Source organism: Salvelinus fontinalis, chromosome 22, assembly GCF_029448725.1.
Source record: "Salvelinus fontinalis isolate EN_2023a chromosome 22, ASM2944872v1, whole genome shotgun sequence".
NCBI classification, from domain to species: domain Eukaryota; kingdom Metazoa; phylum Chordata; class Actinopteri; order Salmoniformes; family Salmonidae; genus Salvelinus; species Salvelinus fontinalis.
In genome coordinates, this window is record NC_074686.1 from 9,050,452 (window position 1) to 9,072,155 (window position 21,704).

Consider the following 21,704-nt stretch of genomic DNA (forward strand, 5'->3'; position numbering starts at 1 on the left):
AAGGAAGTTAGAGGTAGTTTTGCGAGCCAATGCTAACGAGCATTAGCGCAATGACTGAAAGTCTATGGGTATCTGCTAGCTTGCTACCCATAGACTTCCAGTCATTGTGCTAACGCTAGTTGGCAAATGCGATAGCGCTAGTTAGCAACTTCCTTCAAACTGCACGCAGAGACATAAAATGGTATCCATGAGTTCACCTGACTAGATTAAGAGCCTCATTGCCATAATGCAGAAGTATCCCTTTAAAATGAATGACATCTGGTCAGGCATCAGTCAACCTGGCAGAGTGTGAATCACGCAGACTGTGAGTGACAGCATGGCAATATGTTTACTTCGACAGGCAGTTTGACCGTGTAAAAAGGAATAGTGATAAAGTCTGTCTATCAGAGGAGGCTGGTGGGAGGAGCTACAGGAGGACGGGCTCATTCTAATGGCTGGCTTGGAATTAATGGAACGGAATCAAACATGTGGTTTCAATATGTTTGATGGGTTTGATACCGTTCCATTCCAGCCATTACAAAGAGCCCGTCCTCCTATAGCTCGTCCCACCAGCCTCCTCCGCTGTGTGTGACCTAGAAATGTACGTGTAAATGTGTGGCATTGCACGCATGAGTAAGTGTATGAGTGAGTATGTAGAATTGGATGTCATTATACTGTTATAGTATAAAATATATAATACTATATCAGTATAAGTTATCATAGTCGAGAGTATACGGGTAACAGCACGTGGATAACTTAGCAGTAGAGAGAACACAAACATACTTAGCTGACCGTATATGAGTAAATTACTGTAGCAGTATATGATTGACAGCAGTAACAGTATGTGAGAAAACGATATGAGTAACAAGTATATGAGTGCTGGTAAATAATTAGTATACGAGTGACAGTAAGACTACACAATATATGAGTGTTTGAAGAAGATATGAGTTAGAGTATATGAGAGTATATGAGTACAGTATATGAAAGAGTGTGAGTATGAGTATGAGTGTTAGTCACAGTAATAGTGTATGAGTACAACCACATACAAGGATTCCGGTTCTCACCGACGGGCCGGGGTAGGGGCTGAGGTCACAGCCCTCCCTCCAGGACAGGTTGAGACTCCTGATGAACTCCAGGTAGAAGGGATGGCTGCTGTTGAGCATGGAGAAACCTACGATGTTGGATTGGTCATCCACCACGTCGTCCAATCGCAGCAGGGGAAAGTCCTGATTGACAAAAGAGGGAGGGAGGTGCTCGGGAGTTAGTTTAATCGCAGCAGGAGAAAGTCCTGATTGACACAAGAAGGTGGGAGGGGCTTGGGAGTGAACATTCTGAGAGAGCTAGCTAAACCATACAGGTAGGGGAAAATGTTAATGTTTTCCCCCTCCCCAGTCATGTCAATTAAATTATTGTTTAACAGTGAGCAGTGGAGGCTCCTCAGAGGAGGAAGGGAAGGACCATCCTCCTCAGTGAATTTCACAAAAACAAAAATGGTATTACATTGAAAAAGTGATCCTTTTTAGATAAAACCACACAAAATATATTCACGTCACCAAATAATTGATTAAAACACACTGTTTTGCAATGAAGGTCTACAGGATCCTCAATAGCACTCTGTAGGGTAGCACCATGGTGTAGCTGGAGGACAGCTTGCTTCCGTCCTCCTCTGGGTACATTGACTTCCATACAAAACCTAGGAGGCACTTGGTTCCTACCCCCTTCCATAATTATGACAACTTCCGGAGGACGTCCTCCAACCTATCAGAGCTCTTCCAGCATGAACTGACATGTTGTCCACCCAATCAAAGGATCAGAGAATGAATCTAGTACTGAAAGCATAAGCTACAGCTATCTAGCACTGCAGTGCATAACATGTGGTGAGCAGTTGACTCAAAGAGAGAGATAGACAATAGTTGAACAGTTTTGAACAAATTAATTTCTTCAAAAATGAAGGAGAAGCCAGAGAGAGAGAGAGAGAGAGAGAGAGATTGTAATTTTTTCACTTTCAGTTTCACTTACTTAGCTAGCAAATGCAGCTGGCTAGTTTAATTACTCAAACAACCGGCTCAAACAGAGGGATGCTATGTTATCTAGCTGGCTATGACTATCCAACACAACACTGAAACTCTTCCAAGTCAAGGTAAGCTTTTGGTTTTATTAATATATTGCCTAACTGCTTACTGACTGTACACTGTAACGTTACTGCATAATTGTAGCGGGTTTACTAACTCATTAGTTCTATTAGCTATGTTGACTAGGATGTTACATGAACGTGAAATGTGTTTATGCGTGATCAGGGATGTGTATTCCTTCTGCCGATTCTGTGGAAAAACGTTTCTTAAATTGAAGCAAACGAAACTGGGATAAAAAATACCTGAATTTGTCCAATATAAACTAATTTGCAACTGTTGTACTAATGATTACACCCTAGTGTCACGACTTCCGGCTCCTCTCCTTGTTCGGGCGGCGTTTGGCGGTCGACGTCACCGGCTTTCTAGCCATCGATGCTCCATTTTTCATGTATCCATTTGTTTTGTCTTGTTCCCTGCACACCTGGTTTTCATTCCCCAATCACACTACATGTATTTATTCCTCTGTTCCCCCTCATGTCTTTGTGTAAGATTGTTTTGTCTTACGTGTCTATTTTGACGCGCTGTACTGGTATGCGTTTATCCCGTGTTTTATCTCACGAGGTATGTTTATTTGTTTGTACATAATTATTGTGACTGTTTGCCCGTTTGCACTTTTGCCTTATTGGCTGGAGGCTTGACGCAGTGGCGTCCGTCTGTTGGTTTCTCCTGCCTAAATAAAGTGTGCGCCTGTTCACAACTCTCTGCTCTCCTGCACCTGACTCCGCTCCCAGTACACACACCATTGACACCTAGATAAACTAGATGCAGGCAAGAGTGTGCAAGGAGGTATTGAATGTGTCACTGTCTGTCCATGTGTCACTGTCTGTCATCGCAAAATGATCTCGACCTGTGTACGTGCACCTATGTTGTAAACTTTCATTCATAGGCTAGTTTGTAGAAACCTCATGATGGGTATAGGGAACATTTTTGTATCATGTAGTAGCTTAAACCTATTGATGTTACTGGGTGAATGGAACTGGGTGAATGGAATATGAATGACAGTCATCCAACATGCTGTAATAGAAATAAGGACATGCTAATAAATGGCACTGACCGCCACTGACAGTGAGGTATGAGATAGTAGTGTGGAATAGGGGTAGAAAAGGGCAGTAAGTAAGTACATCTTTCTTCTTTTTAAAATAATTTTGAAATACAGCATATCTGAAATACGGCTCTGGAAAAGGTAATTGCATTTGGACAGCAGTAGTAACAGTGTACCACAGCGTCTCACAGTAGCTGAATACAGTAAGGAGACCATGGTACAATACAGGGACAGCGTTTTGGCACCGGCAGGCAGGACACCAATGCTTCTAGTTCCAGACAGTAGAGCGGCGTGCCATTCAGCTATGAAAATGAAAAGGGTCATGATTTAGAGATTTCTGGTCCCTCTCCAATGTTCAGGGAACTGCCGTTTCTCACTTGGGTGTGTGAGGCGTGCGCACTTGTAAGTACCACAGCAAAAATGCCCTGCACTGTAGACGGGACGGGATAAGATGTAGAAAATATTACTAGCTATGTAAGTCACCTCGCACAAGGGCATGCGCCAGGCACAGAAATAATGATGACAAGCAGTGCACTCCCATCATGCATTTCAGATGAGATCTGCCGCGATAGCCGTCCACAGGCCGAGCAGAGAGGATTGTGGGTAGGGTATGGAGAGGGAGGGGAGGAGAATTTTGATTGGTATGCTCTTACCATTGTGGTGAGTATGTACTTGTAAAACGCTGATGTCATCCCCAGTTCTGATGCCTGAGGGGTGGAAAAGGAGAGAGGGGGGGGGGGGGCATTGTAACAGTGCTGATACACTGAACTGCACTGCACTGTGGGTAATGCAGTAACTTTATCATATGGCATTCAGGTAACACGTTTGCTAGCTTTAGACACATGAGCAGGTGTTTAGCATGTAGAACTTTGACCTTTGAAAGTTAACATCGCATATCTGCTATTGTTGACAGTTGATTACACGTGCATACACATGGCATACGTGAACACTACATCTAGCGTTTACATAGCTTACAGTACTGGCACCAGTAGACTACAGAATAGAATACTACATTCATTTCAAAGCATACATATATAATGTGCCTTCTGGCCACAATATTGAGTAGGATAAATGGTGCTATGTGTTATATTGCAGAGAATGACATTGAGCTGGGCAAGGCGAACCTACATAAGTCTCTGCTAATACATTAATAATTCATACATAGCAGATTCATAAGCAGTGTTTAAGCATTTCTTGAATGTTATAAATGCTCATGTCAACACCTGCAAGTAGATTAATTATATCATGTTAACATCACTATGACACAATGATTATCAACTTGACATAAGCATTTATGGAATGTTTATGTACTGCTTACAAATGTGTTATGTGTATGCATGTGTTATGAAGTCCTTATGTAGCTCTAGGTAACTTTCAAATAAAGTGCTACATGATTCTTTGAAAGATTTTAAACTATATTATAAACTGGATAGTTCGAGCCCTGAATGCTGATTGGCTGACATCCGTGGTACATCAGACCGTATACCACGGGTATGACAAAACAGTTATTTGTACAGCTCTAATGACATTGTTAACCAGTTTATAATAGCAATAAGGCACCTCGGAGGTTTGTGGTATATGGCCAATATACCACGGCTAAGGGCTGTATCCAGGCACTCTGCATTGCGTCATGTTTGAACAGCCCTTAGCCGTGGTATATTGGCTTAATATTGCTTAAATATATAATTCTAATATATTCCGTTAAGCAGGACTTATATCCAAAGCGACTTACAGTCATGCGTACATATATTTTACGTACGGGTGGTCCCGGGAATCAAACCCACTATGCTGACATTGCAAGCACCTTGCTCTTTCACCTGAGCTACAGAGGACCACACTGTTGTTAGTTGTCTTTGTGACTGTAGCCTGGTGAGGGTCCTGACCTTTCTGAGGATGAGGTAGGAGATGGAAGCATTGGCGTCGATGATGATAGTAGCCACTTTATCGTCTCTGATCTCCTTTAGCAGGGGGGTGGGGTCCAGGCTTTCGTCCAGCATCCTAACGGACAGTGTTTCCCGGGAGATCAGGAAGCGCCGCACCAGCTCCTCCAATCGCAGCAGGCCTACGGGGTGGAGGCGGAGCACTTCAGAGGCTTGATGAAACACATACTTTGTGATACCTCAACCAAACATTACAGAGTACGATAGCACTGTATTGCTATTTCAAAAGACTTTTTGATTACTGCTACCGGAAAAACATGATCTTTTGCTCTATTTCTCTGTCCCCCATCACTTTATATTATGCTGTGTAGTAACTTTAAATCTACTTTGGTAACCAGAAGGTAACTGTACATGTCTAGATGGTGCTGTTAACACATATTTTCACATTCTCTGTTACCAGTATGTTTAATCCGATATTTAGGTGAGGTGTGTAACAAAGGTATCATTTGAGTTACAAGAAGGATTTCTGAATGTGTTAAATTGTTTCACTTTTTCCTTAAATGAATGAGGAGGACTATCCTCATCTTCGTCCCTGGACAGAAAGTACATGTCCACCTTTACTTCCTACCCCTTTTTATAACAGTCAGTGACCAGTGAGTTACTCTATCCAAAAACGAATCTATCACATGCCTGACCTTGATAATCGCAACAATAAACTCTCCATAGGGTGACTGGAATTGAACTGGGCCTTGAACAGGGAACAGACAAACCAACACAGTGGCAATATTGCCGACTGGAAAATAAAACAAGGAAAACCAAGGGAAGAGGAAAGAATAGACACCATTTTGCGAAAGAACGTTACACGGCGCACAGACCAGACCAGCCCAGTGGGAAAACAGTGGGCTCCATAAAGAGAGAGGGTTGTGCGGACTGTTAAAAGATGCATTCGGCACACCCAACCTTGGCCCAGACCTGAGCGGTCGAGTAGAGCAGCAGCTCATAAGTGGAAGGCATAATCCACTCTGGAGGGGAACTGGGCTAATCCACCACCTGGACTGGCTGGGCGGCTGCAGTCTGTGTGCAGGGGACCCTGGAACGCAGGAGGACTGATGGGAGGGTGATAGAGGGGTTGTATGAATGGCTCCAGGCTACTGGAGTACTCTTGTGCAGTTCAGGGTCTTTGTTGGAGTTTGAAGAGAGGAGCATCAGACCAATGCAAAATGATACGCATTACTGCTCTGCTGAAGCTTCAGGGGCATCGGCTGTACGCTGACAAGTCTAAAGCGTCAAAACACATACACAATACATGAACCTCAACAGATAGCTATACACTACTTGAACCTGCTTGGACTACTTGAACCTGCTAAATAAAGGATTACGTGAGCATGGAGGCGGCAGGTAGCCTAGTGGTTAAGAGCATTGGGCCAGTAACCGAAAGGTCGCTGGTTTGAATTCCAGAGAAACTAGGTGAAAAATCTATCGATGTGCAAAGCACTTAACCCTAATTGCTCATGTTAGTCGCTCTGGATAAGAGCATCTTCTAAATGACTCAAATGTAAACATGCACCTTGAGGAAAACAGCAACGCAGGGCATCTCATTTGACAACGTATACAGTGTATAATTTCTTATACACTCTCCACCCTCACACTGGTGATACTGCAACAATAGGCAAGGTCTAGAAGCATGAGACAAACGGAATATCAAACACCCTGCACTCACACTCAGCCTTTGCTCAGATCAAACCGTAACTGTGGAGAGTTGATGTATGGAGGTAAAGGAAATAGACTGCACACTCTTAGAAAAAAGGGTTCCAAAAGGGTTCTTCAGGTGTCCCTATAGGAGAACCCTTTTTGCTTCCAGGTAGAACCTTTTTTGGTTCCATGTAAAATATTCTGTGGAAAGGGTTCTACATGGAACCCAACAGGGTTCTACCTGGAACCAAAAAGGGTTCTTCTAAAGGTTCTCCCGTGGGGACAGCCACAGGACCATTTTAGTTTCTAGATAGCACCTTTTGGTTCCAGTTAGAACACTTTTGGGTTCCATGTAGAACCCTTTCCACAAAATGTGTACGTAGGGAGGTGTCGTAGCACGGAATTATACAAGTAGGGAACTACAGGAAGATGCATGCAGTATCAGATGCCCTGAGGCATACACTCACACTCTGCCTTGGCGCAGATGAGGCTGGCGGTGGGGTAGCTGAAAGAGCGGAGGATGGCACCTATAGCCAGGCTCAGGTCCTCGTTGCTGGGGTAGAGGCTGACCGAGGCGAAGCGGAGGTATGGGAGTTTGGGCGTCTCCTCCGGGCCCACCTTCACATGAGGGATCTGAGACAGCAGGCAACATAAGGCGTTACAAATGCACTTTTAGGCATTATGAATCGCTCATGGGAAGTGTTCATAATTGTTTATGTGAGTATGTTATAAAGGATGGTACTATGTATGATACTAATGGATTATTATTGTCATACGTGTGTACACTATAAAAAGCAAAAGTATTATTAGCATATCGTACACAAAGAGTAAAGGAAGGGAGAGGAAGGGGTTGGGTGGTAAATTAAAGGCCCAGTGCAGTCAAAATGATGTTTTTCGCTGTGTTTTGTATCATATTGTACAACAGCTGATGAAACGAACACTGTAAAAGTGGGAAAACATTTGATCGGGGGATATTTCCTGATAGTTGCTGGTTGAAAATACAATCTACACAAGACCTTCTAATCAGCAGGTTTCGCATGGGTGGAGTTTTGGCTTGCCTGGCGACATCACCAGGCACTATAAGTTCCTATAGACCAATAACAAAGAGAGTTTAAAACGTCTGCCAATAAGAGCTAGTTTTCAGATGACATCTCTCCCCCTTCCCCTCGTCGCTCAGACCAGTCCCAGACAGTCCTAGCAAAATTCTTGCCTGAGAACTACTACAGTAAGGTAATTATTTGGCATTGAGATCAAAACGGCTGCATTGGGCGTTATAGTTTTTACCCTGGACATCATTATCATGCTCTGTCCATCACATTGACATATTCAACCCAATTCAACCAAACAAAACAAAAGCTGTTTTTATACTGGTATTTCATCCATAGACAACTCCAGGGTAAACGGGCTACATTCTTTTCACATTTGCATTTTCTTCCTGTGGCGTGATTTTAAACCCTGTTTGACTCAATCTGGCTAAGGGCCAGGTCTGAAATGTTTCGCCCCTGGGATGAAATGCTGCTTGGCCCTTCCTTAAATTAAGTTTATTGTGAAAATGCCTGAAGAGATTTCCATTGGTAGATGATTGACAGCATTCCGTTGCAGATTCATATGACGAGAGATCGTAATCTAACCATGGTTTAAGACTGATTCATTATCGTAGCTAGTGAAAGAAGGAGTATTAACCAGGTCAAATCTCTGCATGACCGAAGTGTGACCATGCAGGTTCGAACTGAATGAGCCCCAGTTAACTCATTACAGAGTTCACTAAACTATGACCGAGAGAGAGAGAACAGAGAGGACATTTCCTAGAGTGATGTTGGCTGTGTCCCAACATGAACTGTTTCCACGTCTCCTCTCCCTAACATCCACTGATCTGAAAGGACTTAAAACATATGCCATTTAGCAGAGGCTTTTATCCAAAGCGAACACCATCATTAAGTTTGCTAGCAACACGACAATGGTAGGCCTGATCACCGACAACTATGAGACAGCCTATAGGGAGGAGGTCAGAGACCTGGCAGTGTGGTGCCAGGACAACAACCTCTCCCTCAATGTGAGCAAGACAAAGGAGCTGATCGTGGACTACAGGAAAAGGCGGGCCGAACAGGCCCCCATTAACATCGACGGGGCTGTAGTGGAGCGGGTCGAGAGTTTCAAATTCCTTGGTGTCCACATCACCAACATCTTGGTCCAAACACACCAAGACAGTCGTGACGTGGGCACGACAAAACCTTTTCCCCCTCAGCAGACTGAAAAGATTTGGCATGGGTCCCCAGATCCTCAAAAAGTTCTACAGCTGCACCATCGAGACCATCTTGACCAGTGGCATCACCGCCTGGTATGGCAACTGCTCGGCATGTGACCGTAAGGCGCTACAGAGGGTAGTGGGTATGGCCCAGTACATCACTGGGGCCAAGATTCCTGCCATCAAGGACCTATATAATAGGCGGTGTCAGAGGAAAGCCCATAAAATTGTCAGAGACTCCAGTCACCCAAGTCATAGACTGTTGTCTCTGCTACCGCACGGCAAGCGGTACCGGAGCGCCAAGTCTAGGACCAAAAGGCTCCTTAACAGCTTCTTCCCCCAAGCCATAGGACTGTTAAACAATTATTTACATTGACCCCGCCCTTCCATTGGTTTTGTAAGCTGCTGCTACTCGCTGTTTATTATCTATGCAAAGTCACTTCACCTCTACCTACATGTACAAATTACCTCAACTAACCTGTACCCCTGCACACTGACTCGATACCGGTACCCCTGTATATAGCCTCGTTAATGTTATTTTATTGTGTTACTTTTTATTATTTTTTACTTTAGTTTATTTGGTAAATATTTTCTTAACTCTTCTTCAACTGCACTGTTGGTTAATGGCTTGTAAATAAGCATTTCACGTAAGGTCTAAACTTGTTGTATTCGGCTCATGTGACAAATAAAGTTTGATTTGAATTTATAGCAGTGCTACATACAGTCACCGGCCAGTTTATTAGGTACCCCAACCGTTCATGAAAATGGATTGCTCCTACAGACAGTGAGTCACGTGGCCTTGGCTTGCTATATAAAGCAGGCAGACAGGTATCCAGGCATCCAGGCATTCAGTTACTGTTCAATTGAACATTAGAATGGGCAAAACGAGTGACCTAAGCGACTTTGAGCGTGGTATGATTGTCGGTGCCAGGCACGACAGAGCCAGTATCTCAGAGACTGCTACCGTCCTGGGCTTTTCACAACAGTGTCTAAGGTTTACCAAGAATGGTGCGACAAACAAAAAACATCCAGTCAACGGCAGTCCCGTGGGCGAAAACAGCTCTTTGATGAGAGAGGTCGAAGGAGAATGGCAAGAATCGTCCAAGCTAACAGGCGGGCCACAAACAGACAAATAACGGCGCAGTACAACATTGGTGTGAAGAACGGCATCTCGGAACTCACAACTCGTCGATCCTTGTCACAGATGGGCTACTGCAACATCCGAACACACCAAGTTCCACTCCTTTCAGCTAAAAACAAGAAGAAGCGGCTCCAGTGGGCACGCGATCACCAACACTGGACAATTGAGGAGTGGAAAAACATTGCCTGGAACTTGACAGTGAGCTCAGTTTACTTAAGTGGCCTGGTCAGTCCCCAGACCTCAACCCTATAGAGCATAATGGGATGAGATGGAACGGGCTGTTAGCAGCATGAATGTACCACCGTCCAATCTGCAGCAACTGTGTGATGCCATCGCGTCAGCATGGACCAACATCCCTGTGTAACGTTTCCAACACCTTGTAGAATACCCAGAAGAATTCAGGTTGTTCTGGATGCAAAGGGTGGTCCGACCCGGTACTAGATGGGTGTCCCTAATAATCTGGCCAGTGAGAGTACATTTCCTTAATAAGTAAACCCCAGCAGGATAGGTATAAACAAAATGTCCGAAACCTATCCAGTCCTTTCAATGATCGGTAATCATCCAGTAAGCAGACAAGTAGTGGAGTAGTGGTTTATGGGAGTATGGGGATATAGTATGAGTAGCAGTGTGAATGTGGTTTAGAGGACATAGCTAGCGCACCTCCTTCTCCCCACAGATGTGACTGACAGTTGACCCTGAGGCAGGACTGGAGGCGGGGCCAATCACAGAGACCACCCCCTTCGGCAATATCTGACACACTGAGACAGAGGGGAGAGACAGAGAGAGAGAGAGACAGAGAGAGAGAGAGAGAGAGAGAGAGAGAGAGAAATGAGGAGACAGACAGACAGACAGACAGACAGACAGACAGACAGACAGACAGACAGGAGGGAGTGAGGGAGTGAGGGAGAGAGGGGGGAATTAGTAAGGAGAGAGAATTTACCAGCAAGACGGAAGAGTCAATGTCTTGGACGAGGTCCAGTTCTGTCCAGTTCTTGGATGATATATCAAATTAAGAGTCAATGCCGGACACTTTTGATTAATTGTAGCCATAACGGCAATCTGAATCCTCACTCTGTCTATTGGAGATGAGTGTTATTATTCTGTTCAGAAAAACCTGTACGGCTCTCCCAGATCCGAGACAGATTAGCAATGTGTGTGTGTGTGTGTATCAGTGGAGGCTGTTGAGGGGAGGAAGGGGCACAATAATGGCTGGAGCGGAGTGCATGGAATGGCATCAAACCATGTGTTTGATGTATTTGATACCATTCCACTTATTCCGCTCCAGCCATTACCACCAGCCCGTCCTCCCCAATTAAGGTGCCACCAACCTCCTGTGGTGTGTGAGTGTGTTTGCACGTGAATACTTGTAGATCACACATTGTTTAAAGAGCAACTTAACACCGACTACCATATTGCCTCCGTTTGTGATGGTGGGAGTACAAAAGGCTATAACGTGAAAAATAATGATCTCCGACACACACACTTAGCTTACTCGGTCGATTCGTCCTTCTCCAAGACAATAACGTTTGTCAGCGGTACACTGTGAGTGTGTGAGTGTATGTCGGTGTAACTCATGTGATGAGTAACCTTGCCTGGGATCAGTAGACTTGCATTAGCTCCTCCTGAGATAATGTCTTGTCTTTAGCTCAGAGGGCTAACAGTCTTGTGGCACTCAGGAGATCTTGGTTTGAACCCATTCTGTCAAATTTGTATGAGTAAAGTGTCTATCCAGATATAGTTGACAATAAGTGGAACATTGACATTAGCTCAGCGGGCTAATACATTCTTGCGCTACCCAGGATTCGACCTGGGTTTGAAACCCGTCGGTCACATTTGACTGAATAAGATGTCTATCCAGCTCAATTTAGAAAATAGTGGTTTGTACTGATCATGCTTACTGGTATCGGTGGTGTCGTACTGTGAGTCCTTCTGCAGCTCGAAGATGTCCACCTCCACCCGGGCTCTGGACTGGCCCTCAAAAAAACTGTTAATGTTCTCCCTGGCCAGGGCCAGCGCTAGCCGCTCCCCTCGCCCACACACCGACTGGTCGTCCAAAATGGCCGCTGGGGGGATAAATAGAACGATAGAAAGATAGACGAGAAGAAAAAGGAGCATGAAAAACCAGACCCGGGGGCAGATGGATTCAAATCCACTGTTGGGTTTTGTCATTCCTTTCAAAATAAGTCTATCTGATCTATGTTCCAATAAGGCTGACCTTTTGACTAACATTCAACCCATCTGTGAAATGGATGCCAGGGGTGAGTCACAGAGAATCACACGGACTAGAGCCATTTTCAAGGAAAGGTTATTCAGGGGGAAAAGTGGACAACCTGTCATCTGACATTTAGGATGATCACTGAATGATGATCACATCGGTGAAGTCAGCCAGATGTACATAACCAAATGAGTTCATAAATGACCCTATCATCCTTATGGTAACGACCCATGTTTACATTACAATTACTGAGGAATGAGGCATTCTCTGATCCAAGCCTTATCTTCCTGATCTTCAATTAGCCTACAGTATGTGTATCCATGGAGACATTGATAGAACATTGTACTGTGAACTGTACTGTACTGCACTGCAGCTTCCTGTGTTACCAGACACTCTTACTGACACTCTTACTTACAGCTGTGGATGCTTCGCGTGATGTATTGTTCTCTCTACCTTCTTGCCCTTTGTGCTGTTGTCTGTGCCCAATAATGTTTGTACCATGTTTTGTGCTGCTACCATGTTGTGCTGCTGCCGTGTTGTGTTGCTACCATGCTGTTGTCATGTTGTGTTGCTACCATGCTGTGTTTTCATGTGTCACTACCATGCTATGCTGTTGTCTTAGGTCTCTCTTTATGTAGTGTTGTTGTGTCTCTCTTGTCGTGTGTTCTGTCCTATATTTTTCTTACATTTTTAATCCCATCCCCCGTCGGGGAAGGAGGCCTTTTGCCTTCTGGTAGGACGTCATTGTAAATAAGAATGTGTTCTTAACTGACTTGCCTAGTTAAATAAAGGTTAAAGAAAATATATATATACATTTGTGGTACATATGGTACATATGGTGAACTATAATCGCATTAATCAAAATGGCAAGTCAATAACCACAAACAGTTGGTAAAGACACTGAGGAGTAGATTGCCTTGTCAGCCATGATAGTGTGATCCCATCACACACGTTCGGTCATCACTAGTTACCACAGCCACAAAGGCATAAACCCTGCCTATTTCTACAATTTATCTTCATAAAATGTGATTTTAAACCTAACCTTACCCACACTGCTAACCGTATGCCTAACCTTAACCTTAAATTAAGACCAAATACCTAATTTTAGTTTTCATGCATTTTTATGATATAGCCCATTTTGACTTTGTGGCGGTGGTAACTAGTAGAAACCCCACCCATTCTGACGGAGGAGAGCGCGGGAGCCTGGGTGAAAGAGAGCGGGGCCATGGTCAGCAACAGTAAGAGGAAGTAAATCGACAGCAGCAGCGCTGGCAGAGCCGGCATCTTCCACTACTCCTCATGGAGAACGGTCTTCTGGCTGCCTGGTCCACCACCTGCTGGACGGGAGGACTCATTATAACATAATATAGAACTATATGACATAATATATGGCTGGAGCTAAGTGATATAATACACACCTGACTAGGGGAGAATCTCAGTTGCATACTCCTCTCTCCTCTCTCCTCGCCTCCTTCTTGAAATCCATTGGATGAACAAGCCAGAGGCCCCTCCCCTCTGACCTTCTACTCCAATGGGTTTTAAGGAGGTGAGGAGAGAGGACGTGTGGAGTATGTCATTGAGATGCTCCCCAGGAATTCATGTCTATATTTCAGAGGTAAAGAGGCAGCACACACACACAGATAGTTCACATGGCCACCAGAATTAGTCACTCAAGGAAAACTTAAAGAGCACAAAGCGAGTAAGAAATAGGGGAAGCCAGGAGAGAGAGAAATGGAGCGAGAGAAAAAAAGGAGAGACAAAGGTGTAGAAAAATAGGATAATTAGTTGAGGAGGGATGGCAAAATGTGTAAAAATCTTCAAAGTAGATTACAGCTACAGTAGTGAGATTTAGGGAGGGCCGGTATAACTGAACACAGGAAGTAGCCATGGGGTAAAACAAGTCTAATATAGTTCCATCACATCCCATAACTTTATCTGTACTCTGGACAGTGAGTTATTTTGTCAACTGTCTGATTTGTTACCCCTGCTAAATGTTTATTTGTCCTGACAATGACGCCTTCCTGCATGCATTTAAACTGGATTCCATAATGAATTTAAATTGAAAGAGTTGAGTAGGACAGGCTGACAAGGCAAGAGACTGAGGAGTGCAAGACAGTGTGAGATGAGCGGTAATAGATAAAGAAAGAGAATTGAGCTAATATTAGAGGAAGACAGAGAGCACACGAGACAGCTGTACTGAGTGACGGAAAATATAGTAGGAATAGACACGGTACAAATTGTAGGAGAAAATGAGAAATGGTGCCTGGTAGAAATAAATATTATAATGATCCTAATTAATTAGGAGCTTCCGCTAGGCTACATGTGGTGCCATGTAGTGAGACTGCTGTTACAGTACACTGCAATAAAACATGGCACCTCTGGGTGCGTTCGCTTAAAGAGGCAATCTGTGATTGCCACATCAATTTTTGGGACTTTTAAATGAATGATACATATAGCCATTGATTCTTGAAGAGTAGAACTTCTAAACACCTCCTGAGCTTAGTTAAACTGTCATACCCTATCAGAACCCAAAATATATGCTTTGTTTACAGAACATGGTCAGAACTGTGTTGATCTCATCGATGGTGAGTCCTTGCATCCATAGCTCTGTCTATGAATTTGAGTGGTTGCATATCACCAGACCCATCCCTCAGCTGTTCACCAAAACAGTGGTGGTGTGGTGGCTTTGTTCTTGTTTGAACTGCAGATTACCCCTTTAAATCAAGAGGGGATTACAAACATGAGTTACTTTCCTACGAATAAAATGGAAAATATCAGCATGGAGTTTTCTCATCGTTGAATCTTATCTGAAAGTTCTTTACCGTGTTAAACAATACAGTCCTGATAAAAATCTACCTCACATTATTTCTGCTGCTTTGAAAGTGTTTTTTGGTCCAGTTTAAAGAGGTTTAAAAAACAAACACTTGAGTTAACATTAGCTCTGCCTTTCAAGTAAAAAGTAGTTAGCCATAAACTACTCTAATGTGGAGGAAGATAGCCCAACAAATACTGAAAGTTACAAAGGAACTTGTTTTTTTATTTAGGGGTGCATCAACTTTAATTTTGCAAATACATTGTGGCTTCTATCAATGTAATTGTCTGCATCATTTCCAATCCCCCATATATATTTTTTTATAAATATATTGTGGCAGACGGCAGGGAGAGGTGAGGGGAGTGGTTATTGAGGGGAGATATCTTGCAGGTCGCTGGCTCCACCCCCGAGCCTTATATGGTCTTCCTGCCCCAACGAAGCGAGGCGGCGGACGTTAAGCCAGGAAGTGTTTGGGGAGAAAGGAAGAAGCAGTCTGCACAAAGGGGCAGAGTAAGGAGAGAACAAAGTGCTATATGAAGAGGGGGAGAAGAGAGAACAATATCTGTGTGATTACCCGTTGTGACCTGGACTGTCAGACCACACCCCTTGGGTACAGAACCAGATTGGCTAAGAACCCGAGTGTGAGGATTACCCCTGGAGAACGGAACGAACAACGAGAACGGCTTGTGGACTGTGAGGTGATTGGTGAATTCCACCTTCTTCCCCAGTGTACCAAAATCCCTAATAAACTCCCTATTTGCATTCTATTTGTGTTACTGGTGCATGTTTTGTTATTGAACTTGGTGACGTGGAAACCCCACACCCTTGAGCCTGCTACTATATATATATATATACACACACACACACAAACACAGTACCAGTCAAAAGTTTGGACACACCTACTCATTCCAGGGTTTTTCTTTATTTTTACTATTTTCTACATTGTAGAATAATAGTGAAGACATAAAACCTATGAAATAACACATATGGAATCAAAAACCCAAAAAGTGTTAAACAAATCAATATATATTTGAGATTCTTCAAAATAGCCACCCTTTGCCTTAATGACAGCTTTGCACACTCTTGGCATTCTCTCAACCAGCTTCACCTGGAATGATTTTCCAACAGTCTTGAAGGAGCACTTGTTGGCTGCTTTTCCTTCACTCTGTGGTCCAACTCATCTCAATTGGGTTGAGGTCGGATGATTGTGGAGGCCAGGTCATCTGATGCAGCACTCCAACACTCTTTAACACACTGTCTGCTATCTGCCCATTACAGTTGAAACAGGGCTTCATTCGTGAAGAGCACACTTCTCCAGCGTGCCAGTGACCATCGAAGGTGAGCATTTTCCCACTGAAGTCGGCTATGACGCCGAACTCCAGTCAGGTCAAGACCCTGGTGAGGACAACGAGCATGCAGATGAGCTTTCCTGAGACGGTTTCTGACAGTTCGAAATTCTTCAGTTGTGCAAACCCACAGTTTCATCTACTGTCCGGGTGGCTGGTCTCAGATAATCCCGCAGGTGAAGAAGCCGGATGTGGAGGTCCTGGGCTGTCATGGTTACACATGGTCTGTGGTTGTGAGGCCGGTGGGACGTCCTGCCAAATTCTCTAAAACAACGGAGGCGGCTTATGGCGGAGAAATTAACATTCTGCAGTCAGCCTGCAAATTGCTAGTTCCCTCAAACCTTGACCTCTGTGGCATTGTGTTGTGACAAAACTGCACATTTTAGAGTGGCCTTTTATTGTCCCCAGCGCAAGGTGGACCTGTGTAATGTAAAGATAATGACGTTTAATCAGCTTCTTGATATGCCACACCTGTCGTGAATAGATTATCTTGGCAAAGAAGAACTGCTCACTAACAAGGATGTAAACAAAATTGCACATTTTAGAGTGGCCTGTTATTGTTCCTAGCATAAAGTGCACCTGTGTAAAGAATATTTTATTTCATCTTATGAAACATGGGACCAACATTTTACATGTTGCGTTTATATTTCTGTTCAGTATAAATTCCAGTCTTACTTTATCAAAAGCCTTTTTAAAGTCAGCTATGAATAGCAGGCCTGGTTTCCCAGATGTTTCATAGTGTTCTATTGTTTCCAGTACTTGTCTTATATTATCTCCAATGTATCGTCAATGTAAAAAACCTGTCTGATTAGGATGAATAATATCCGACAATACCTTTTTAATTCTATGCGCTATGCATTTTGCTCAAATTTTTGTGGCACAACACTGAAGTGTACAGGGCCTCCAATTTTTTTAATGGACTGGATCTTTATATATTTTTTCTTGACCAGGTTGCAGTTGCAAATGAGAACTTGTTCTCAACTAACCTACCTGGTGAAAAAAAAATACATTTTACCACTCTGGGTCCTGAATTAGTAATAGTGAAATAAAACCTTGTTGAGTATCTGATAATCTACCATTTTTACAGGAGTGGTTAAAACATACTAATAACAAACCTTTTTTGAGTACATCAAAAAAGGTTTGATATGACTCAACTGGTATACCAGCCCTGGAGTTAAAGTCTTTAATTTCATCAAGTTCTACCTCTATAATTTGACCTTAACATGAATCTTTCTGTACAGCTGTTATTTGTACATTATTATTAGAAAGAAATCCTTACAATTAACTTTGGTTAGTGGAGTTGGAGGAAACTGAAACGAAAACATATTCTTAAAGTACTTTGGTTCCTCTTTCAAAATATTGTTTAGTGAATCATGGGTGACTCCATCATTTGTAATACGTTTTAGTAAATCATTTTTGGTAGCATATATTCTATGTTGAAGATTAAAAAGGAATTTGGGGCATTTCCCCCCATATTCCATCCCGTATGCTTAATTTTTAAATAATATTACACTTAATCTCTCTTAAATAAATTACTCTAACTTATTCTGTGCCTCTATGGTACAGTTTTTATTGCTATCTATCTGTACTATTAGTCCCTCAATGTCCTTTGTTAATATGAACTCTTTTGACCTAAATTGCTTTTGTTTTAAAGATGAGTGTTAAAGATGAGTATTCAATTGCCTCTAAAGGCCAAGCAACAAGGGGATAATTTTTCTGTCCTAGTCAAAAACAAGTTGTCATCCAATAGGCTTTGATTAAATGTCCAATATCCTCTCCCACATGGAAATTCTGTAAGAGCAATTTTGACCCCTATCAACACTTTAAGAATTACATAATTTAATCAAGATGACTTGATTGAGCCTCTGCCATGTATATCTCACTAGGTCAGGATATTTAAGCCTCCATACTGTATATCCACTAATTCCAATATATCCATGATATTCGTGCATGAGGGTGATAGTTTATAATGTGGTTTCCTTTCCTATCAGGGATTAAGGTAAGACCCAGATGCAAACTGTTGAAGTAACAGTGTTTATTGTAGCAAACAGTGGCAGACAACGACAGGTCAAGGCAGGCAGGGGTTGAAAAACCAGGGTAAGGCAAAGGTACAGGATGGCAGGCGGACTCAGGGTCAGGGACAGGCAGGGTTCAGTAAACCAGAGGTGGAGCAAAGGTAGAGGACGGCAGGCAGGCTCAGGGTCAGGCAGAGAGGTCAGGCGGGAGGGTACAGGGTCAGGACAGGCAAAGGTCAAAACCGGGAGGACTAGCAAAGAGAGGCTGGGAAACGAAAGGAGCTGACAGGAAAAACTCTGGTAAGCTTGAACGAACAAGACGAACTGGCAACAAGCAGACAGAGAACACAGGTATAAATCCACAGGGGATAATAGGGAAGATGGGCGACACCTGGAGAGGAGTGGAGACAAGCACAAGGACAGGTGAAGCAGATCAGGTCGTGACATTTACGATTCATTGAGGTATTTAAAACTGTATTATAATCTCTCACCATAATAATAGAGTAATGTATTGCTTGTAGGGTTGATAAATTACTATATTTTCAAAGCAGCATGGATCATCATTATTTGGACCTTATAGTTTAATGAGCCAAATATGTTTATGGTCGAATAACATATTTAAAAGAATCCATCCGGATCAACCGTTAGTCTGTTGGGTAATGGGACTTAATACCGTCCCTAAATATAGGATATTAGCATTATATTCCTGGGGGATAAGACGGTTTTGTTTTGCTTTGCCGGCATCATGGAGCCAGCCGTCTTGCTGACTCAAATGCTATAATGACATGGTAATCCTTTCATTTAGCCTGAGGCACATGACATACATTTCTCCCTACAAACAGTGGCACGGGTTCAACACGAGCACGCCCTTCCGCTGTGCTTTCTTCCGACAGCTAGCATGCCACTTTAGGCTACCGTCACCACATGCGGCACAAACAGGAAATGAAAGAGTGAGCCAAATTGATTTGGAATGGGTAGTGGATGGTGAATGGTGGTAACTAGCTATATTGTTTACATTGACTCCACTAATTGCGGTTTTGACATCTCTGTCTATTCCTGAATTCTATTAATTTAAACGGCGGCCAATTGTCTGACACAGATGGTTAGGGAAAACCACCTGGACACTAAACTATATTGTTAATGTATTGCACAGTCCAACAAATGGTTGTTCCATTGTTGGTACCAACTGTGTATGTGTACAGTTGGCTGCACTGTAGGCTGTACTGTATATATAGGGTTTGTGAATAAATGTATTAAAGACATGCACTGTGCCTCTATTCTATATTGCTTCAGCTGTTCATTCCAGGTTTACTCTTGTGGTAGGTGTGTTTCTCTACTCCAATCGTTGTTAAAGCACTCGATCACAAACATGGAAGGGAGGAAGGAAGGAAGGAAGGAAGGAAGGAAGGAAGGAAGGAAGGAAGGAAGGAAGAGAGGGAGGGAGGGAGGGATAGACGGAGGAGAGGGCACTGCTACTACAGTGCGAAGGTGAGGCTGAACCTCTGTGGCCTGACTGCGCTCAGCTGCAGAGGAGAACATGAGACATCACACCAGCGGGGAATGAGTGAGATTGTACAGTGTCAGCGAAGACAGAACGGAAGTGGGGGGAAAGAGGTAGATGGGAAGGAGAGGGGGAGGGTGGATATATTTTATATATGGGCAGGAGGGTAACTGCAATATAAAATGTGAGCCTAGAGAGCACAGAAATTGGTCAGATTTGAGAAAAATAGAACATTTGCTGTCCAACTTGACCAAGGTTACACATGTATGGCAAGGTTCTAAGGATGGAACATAACACAACCTTGACTGGTTCTGAGAAAACGTTCTCAATTCTACGAGCACGAACTTGGCTAAAGAATACAGAGAGCTAGCTAGCTACAAGGGATGTACATAGTAAACAGATTCTAAGCCTGGTAAAAATGTCTACAGTACAACCTATAACAAGAAGATACCTTACACAGAGACACATTCAATTAAGGTACATTTAACAGAGGCTTGGCCAAAGAATAAAGACAGCTAACATCAAGGGCTGTACATAGTAAGTAGACTCTACGCCTGATAGAACATGGAGAGACACATTCAATTAAGGGGCCACTAACTGAGCCAGTCATAACATTGTGGATGCTCCTAGAGACTCACTAATTTGGGGTGAATTAAAATTGCAATTGCAAAAGTAGGCTCTCTGCCAGTCTTTCACTGTCAGCAGAGAGCCAAATGACAGTCTAACACCCCTAGAGCCTTCCCCACATCCCCCACTCCTATAAAAAGTAGAGCCATGCTAAGTCTAATATGAGTTAGTCAGAGTGCTGCTAAAATTAAACAAAATGGCCCCCGAGCTGTGGCAGGTTCTTCCACTCTATGGAGTTACGCGCTACTGTACTTGACAGAGAATGCCCTCTCTATCGCTCTCAATCCTTCTAGTTGGATGATTTGACAGAGGACACAGCTCTTGGAATTGGTTGATGTAAGAGGAAGTGGGATTGAGACAGTTTTTGAGAAAGCAGGGAGCCGATAGCTAGCAACGGGATCCCAGTGCAGTAGTAGCATCATCGTTGTTTTCATTGCTGCATGCTTTATGAAAACTGTTGTACATTAAGTATTTTACATTGAGAGTTAATTAGCGGCGCTGGGAATGACCCCTCTGGAGTCGCTAAGGACACACTTCCTCTTAATTACCTCCATCGCCGTGGAAACAAAGGGAATGCTGCGAACGCCGGGCTGTCCCTATAGCGACCGAGTCACTCCATATGCCGCTAGCTTCTGCTGCCAGCATCGTATTCTACCAGCTTTGCCATGCCCTCACAATCTGTGCAACAGATAAATAAAGGGATTGTTTTCAGTTTGAAGTGCCATGCAGCCAGGCTTAATTGAAACCTGCCATATGTCTCAGTAGACATAGTTACTCCCTACTTAGTATGTATAGCATGTCTGTTACTTCATTCTATAGGCTTATGTGTGCTAGTGTGGTTGAGTTTACACAGGCAGCATAACTCTGATCTTTTTGAACCACTAATAGTTTTTTTGACCAATCACATCAGATCTTTCACAACTGCGCTTTTTCAGAGCTGTTCTGATTGGTCAAAAGGCCAATTATAAAACATCTAAAATACAGAATTGGGCTGCCTGTGTAAACACAGCCTCTGAATGTTCAGACTTGTCAATTGGTATAAGAACTGTAAATAGCATCGGGAAAAGAAACAAACAT

At 43.3% G+C, this 21,704-nt stretch overlaps 1 protein-coding gene across 7 annotated transcripts in view; it reads right to left on the reverse strand.

Annotated features, from left to right (window-relative positions):
- LOC129819711 (glutamate receptor ionotropic, kainate 5-like) overlaps positions 1-21,704 on the reverse strand; it is a 110,870-nt gene that overhangs the window by 18,621 nt on the left and 70,545 nt on the right. For 3 of the 7 annotated variants that reach the window (XM_055876239.1, XM_055876242.1, XM_055876237.1), the window contains 7 exons: positions 13,502-13,660; positions 12,010-12,174; positions 10,772-10,869; positions 7,193-7,358; positions 5,037-5,215; positions 3,807-3,860; positions 1,026-1,205 (listed from right to left, as the gene is read on the reverse strand). In XM_055876239.1, coding sequence (XP_055732214.1) covers positions 1,026-1,205; positions 3,807-3,860; positions 5,037-5,215; positions 7,193-7,358; positions 10,772-10,869; positions 12,010-12,174; positions 13,502-13,610 — 951 coding nt within the window. In that variant the 5' untranslated portion in view covers positions 13,611-13,660. Of the gene's footprint in view, positions 1-1,025; positions 1,206-3,806; positions 3,861-5,036; positions 5,216-7,192; positions 7,359-10,771; positions 10,870-12,009; positions 12,175-13,501; positions 13,664-21,704 lie in introns of all 7 variants that reach the window. The other 4 variants (XM_055876240.1, XM_055876238.1, XM_055876243.1 and 1 more) reach the window with 2 other exon arrangements.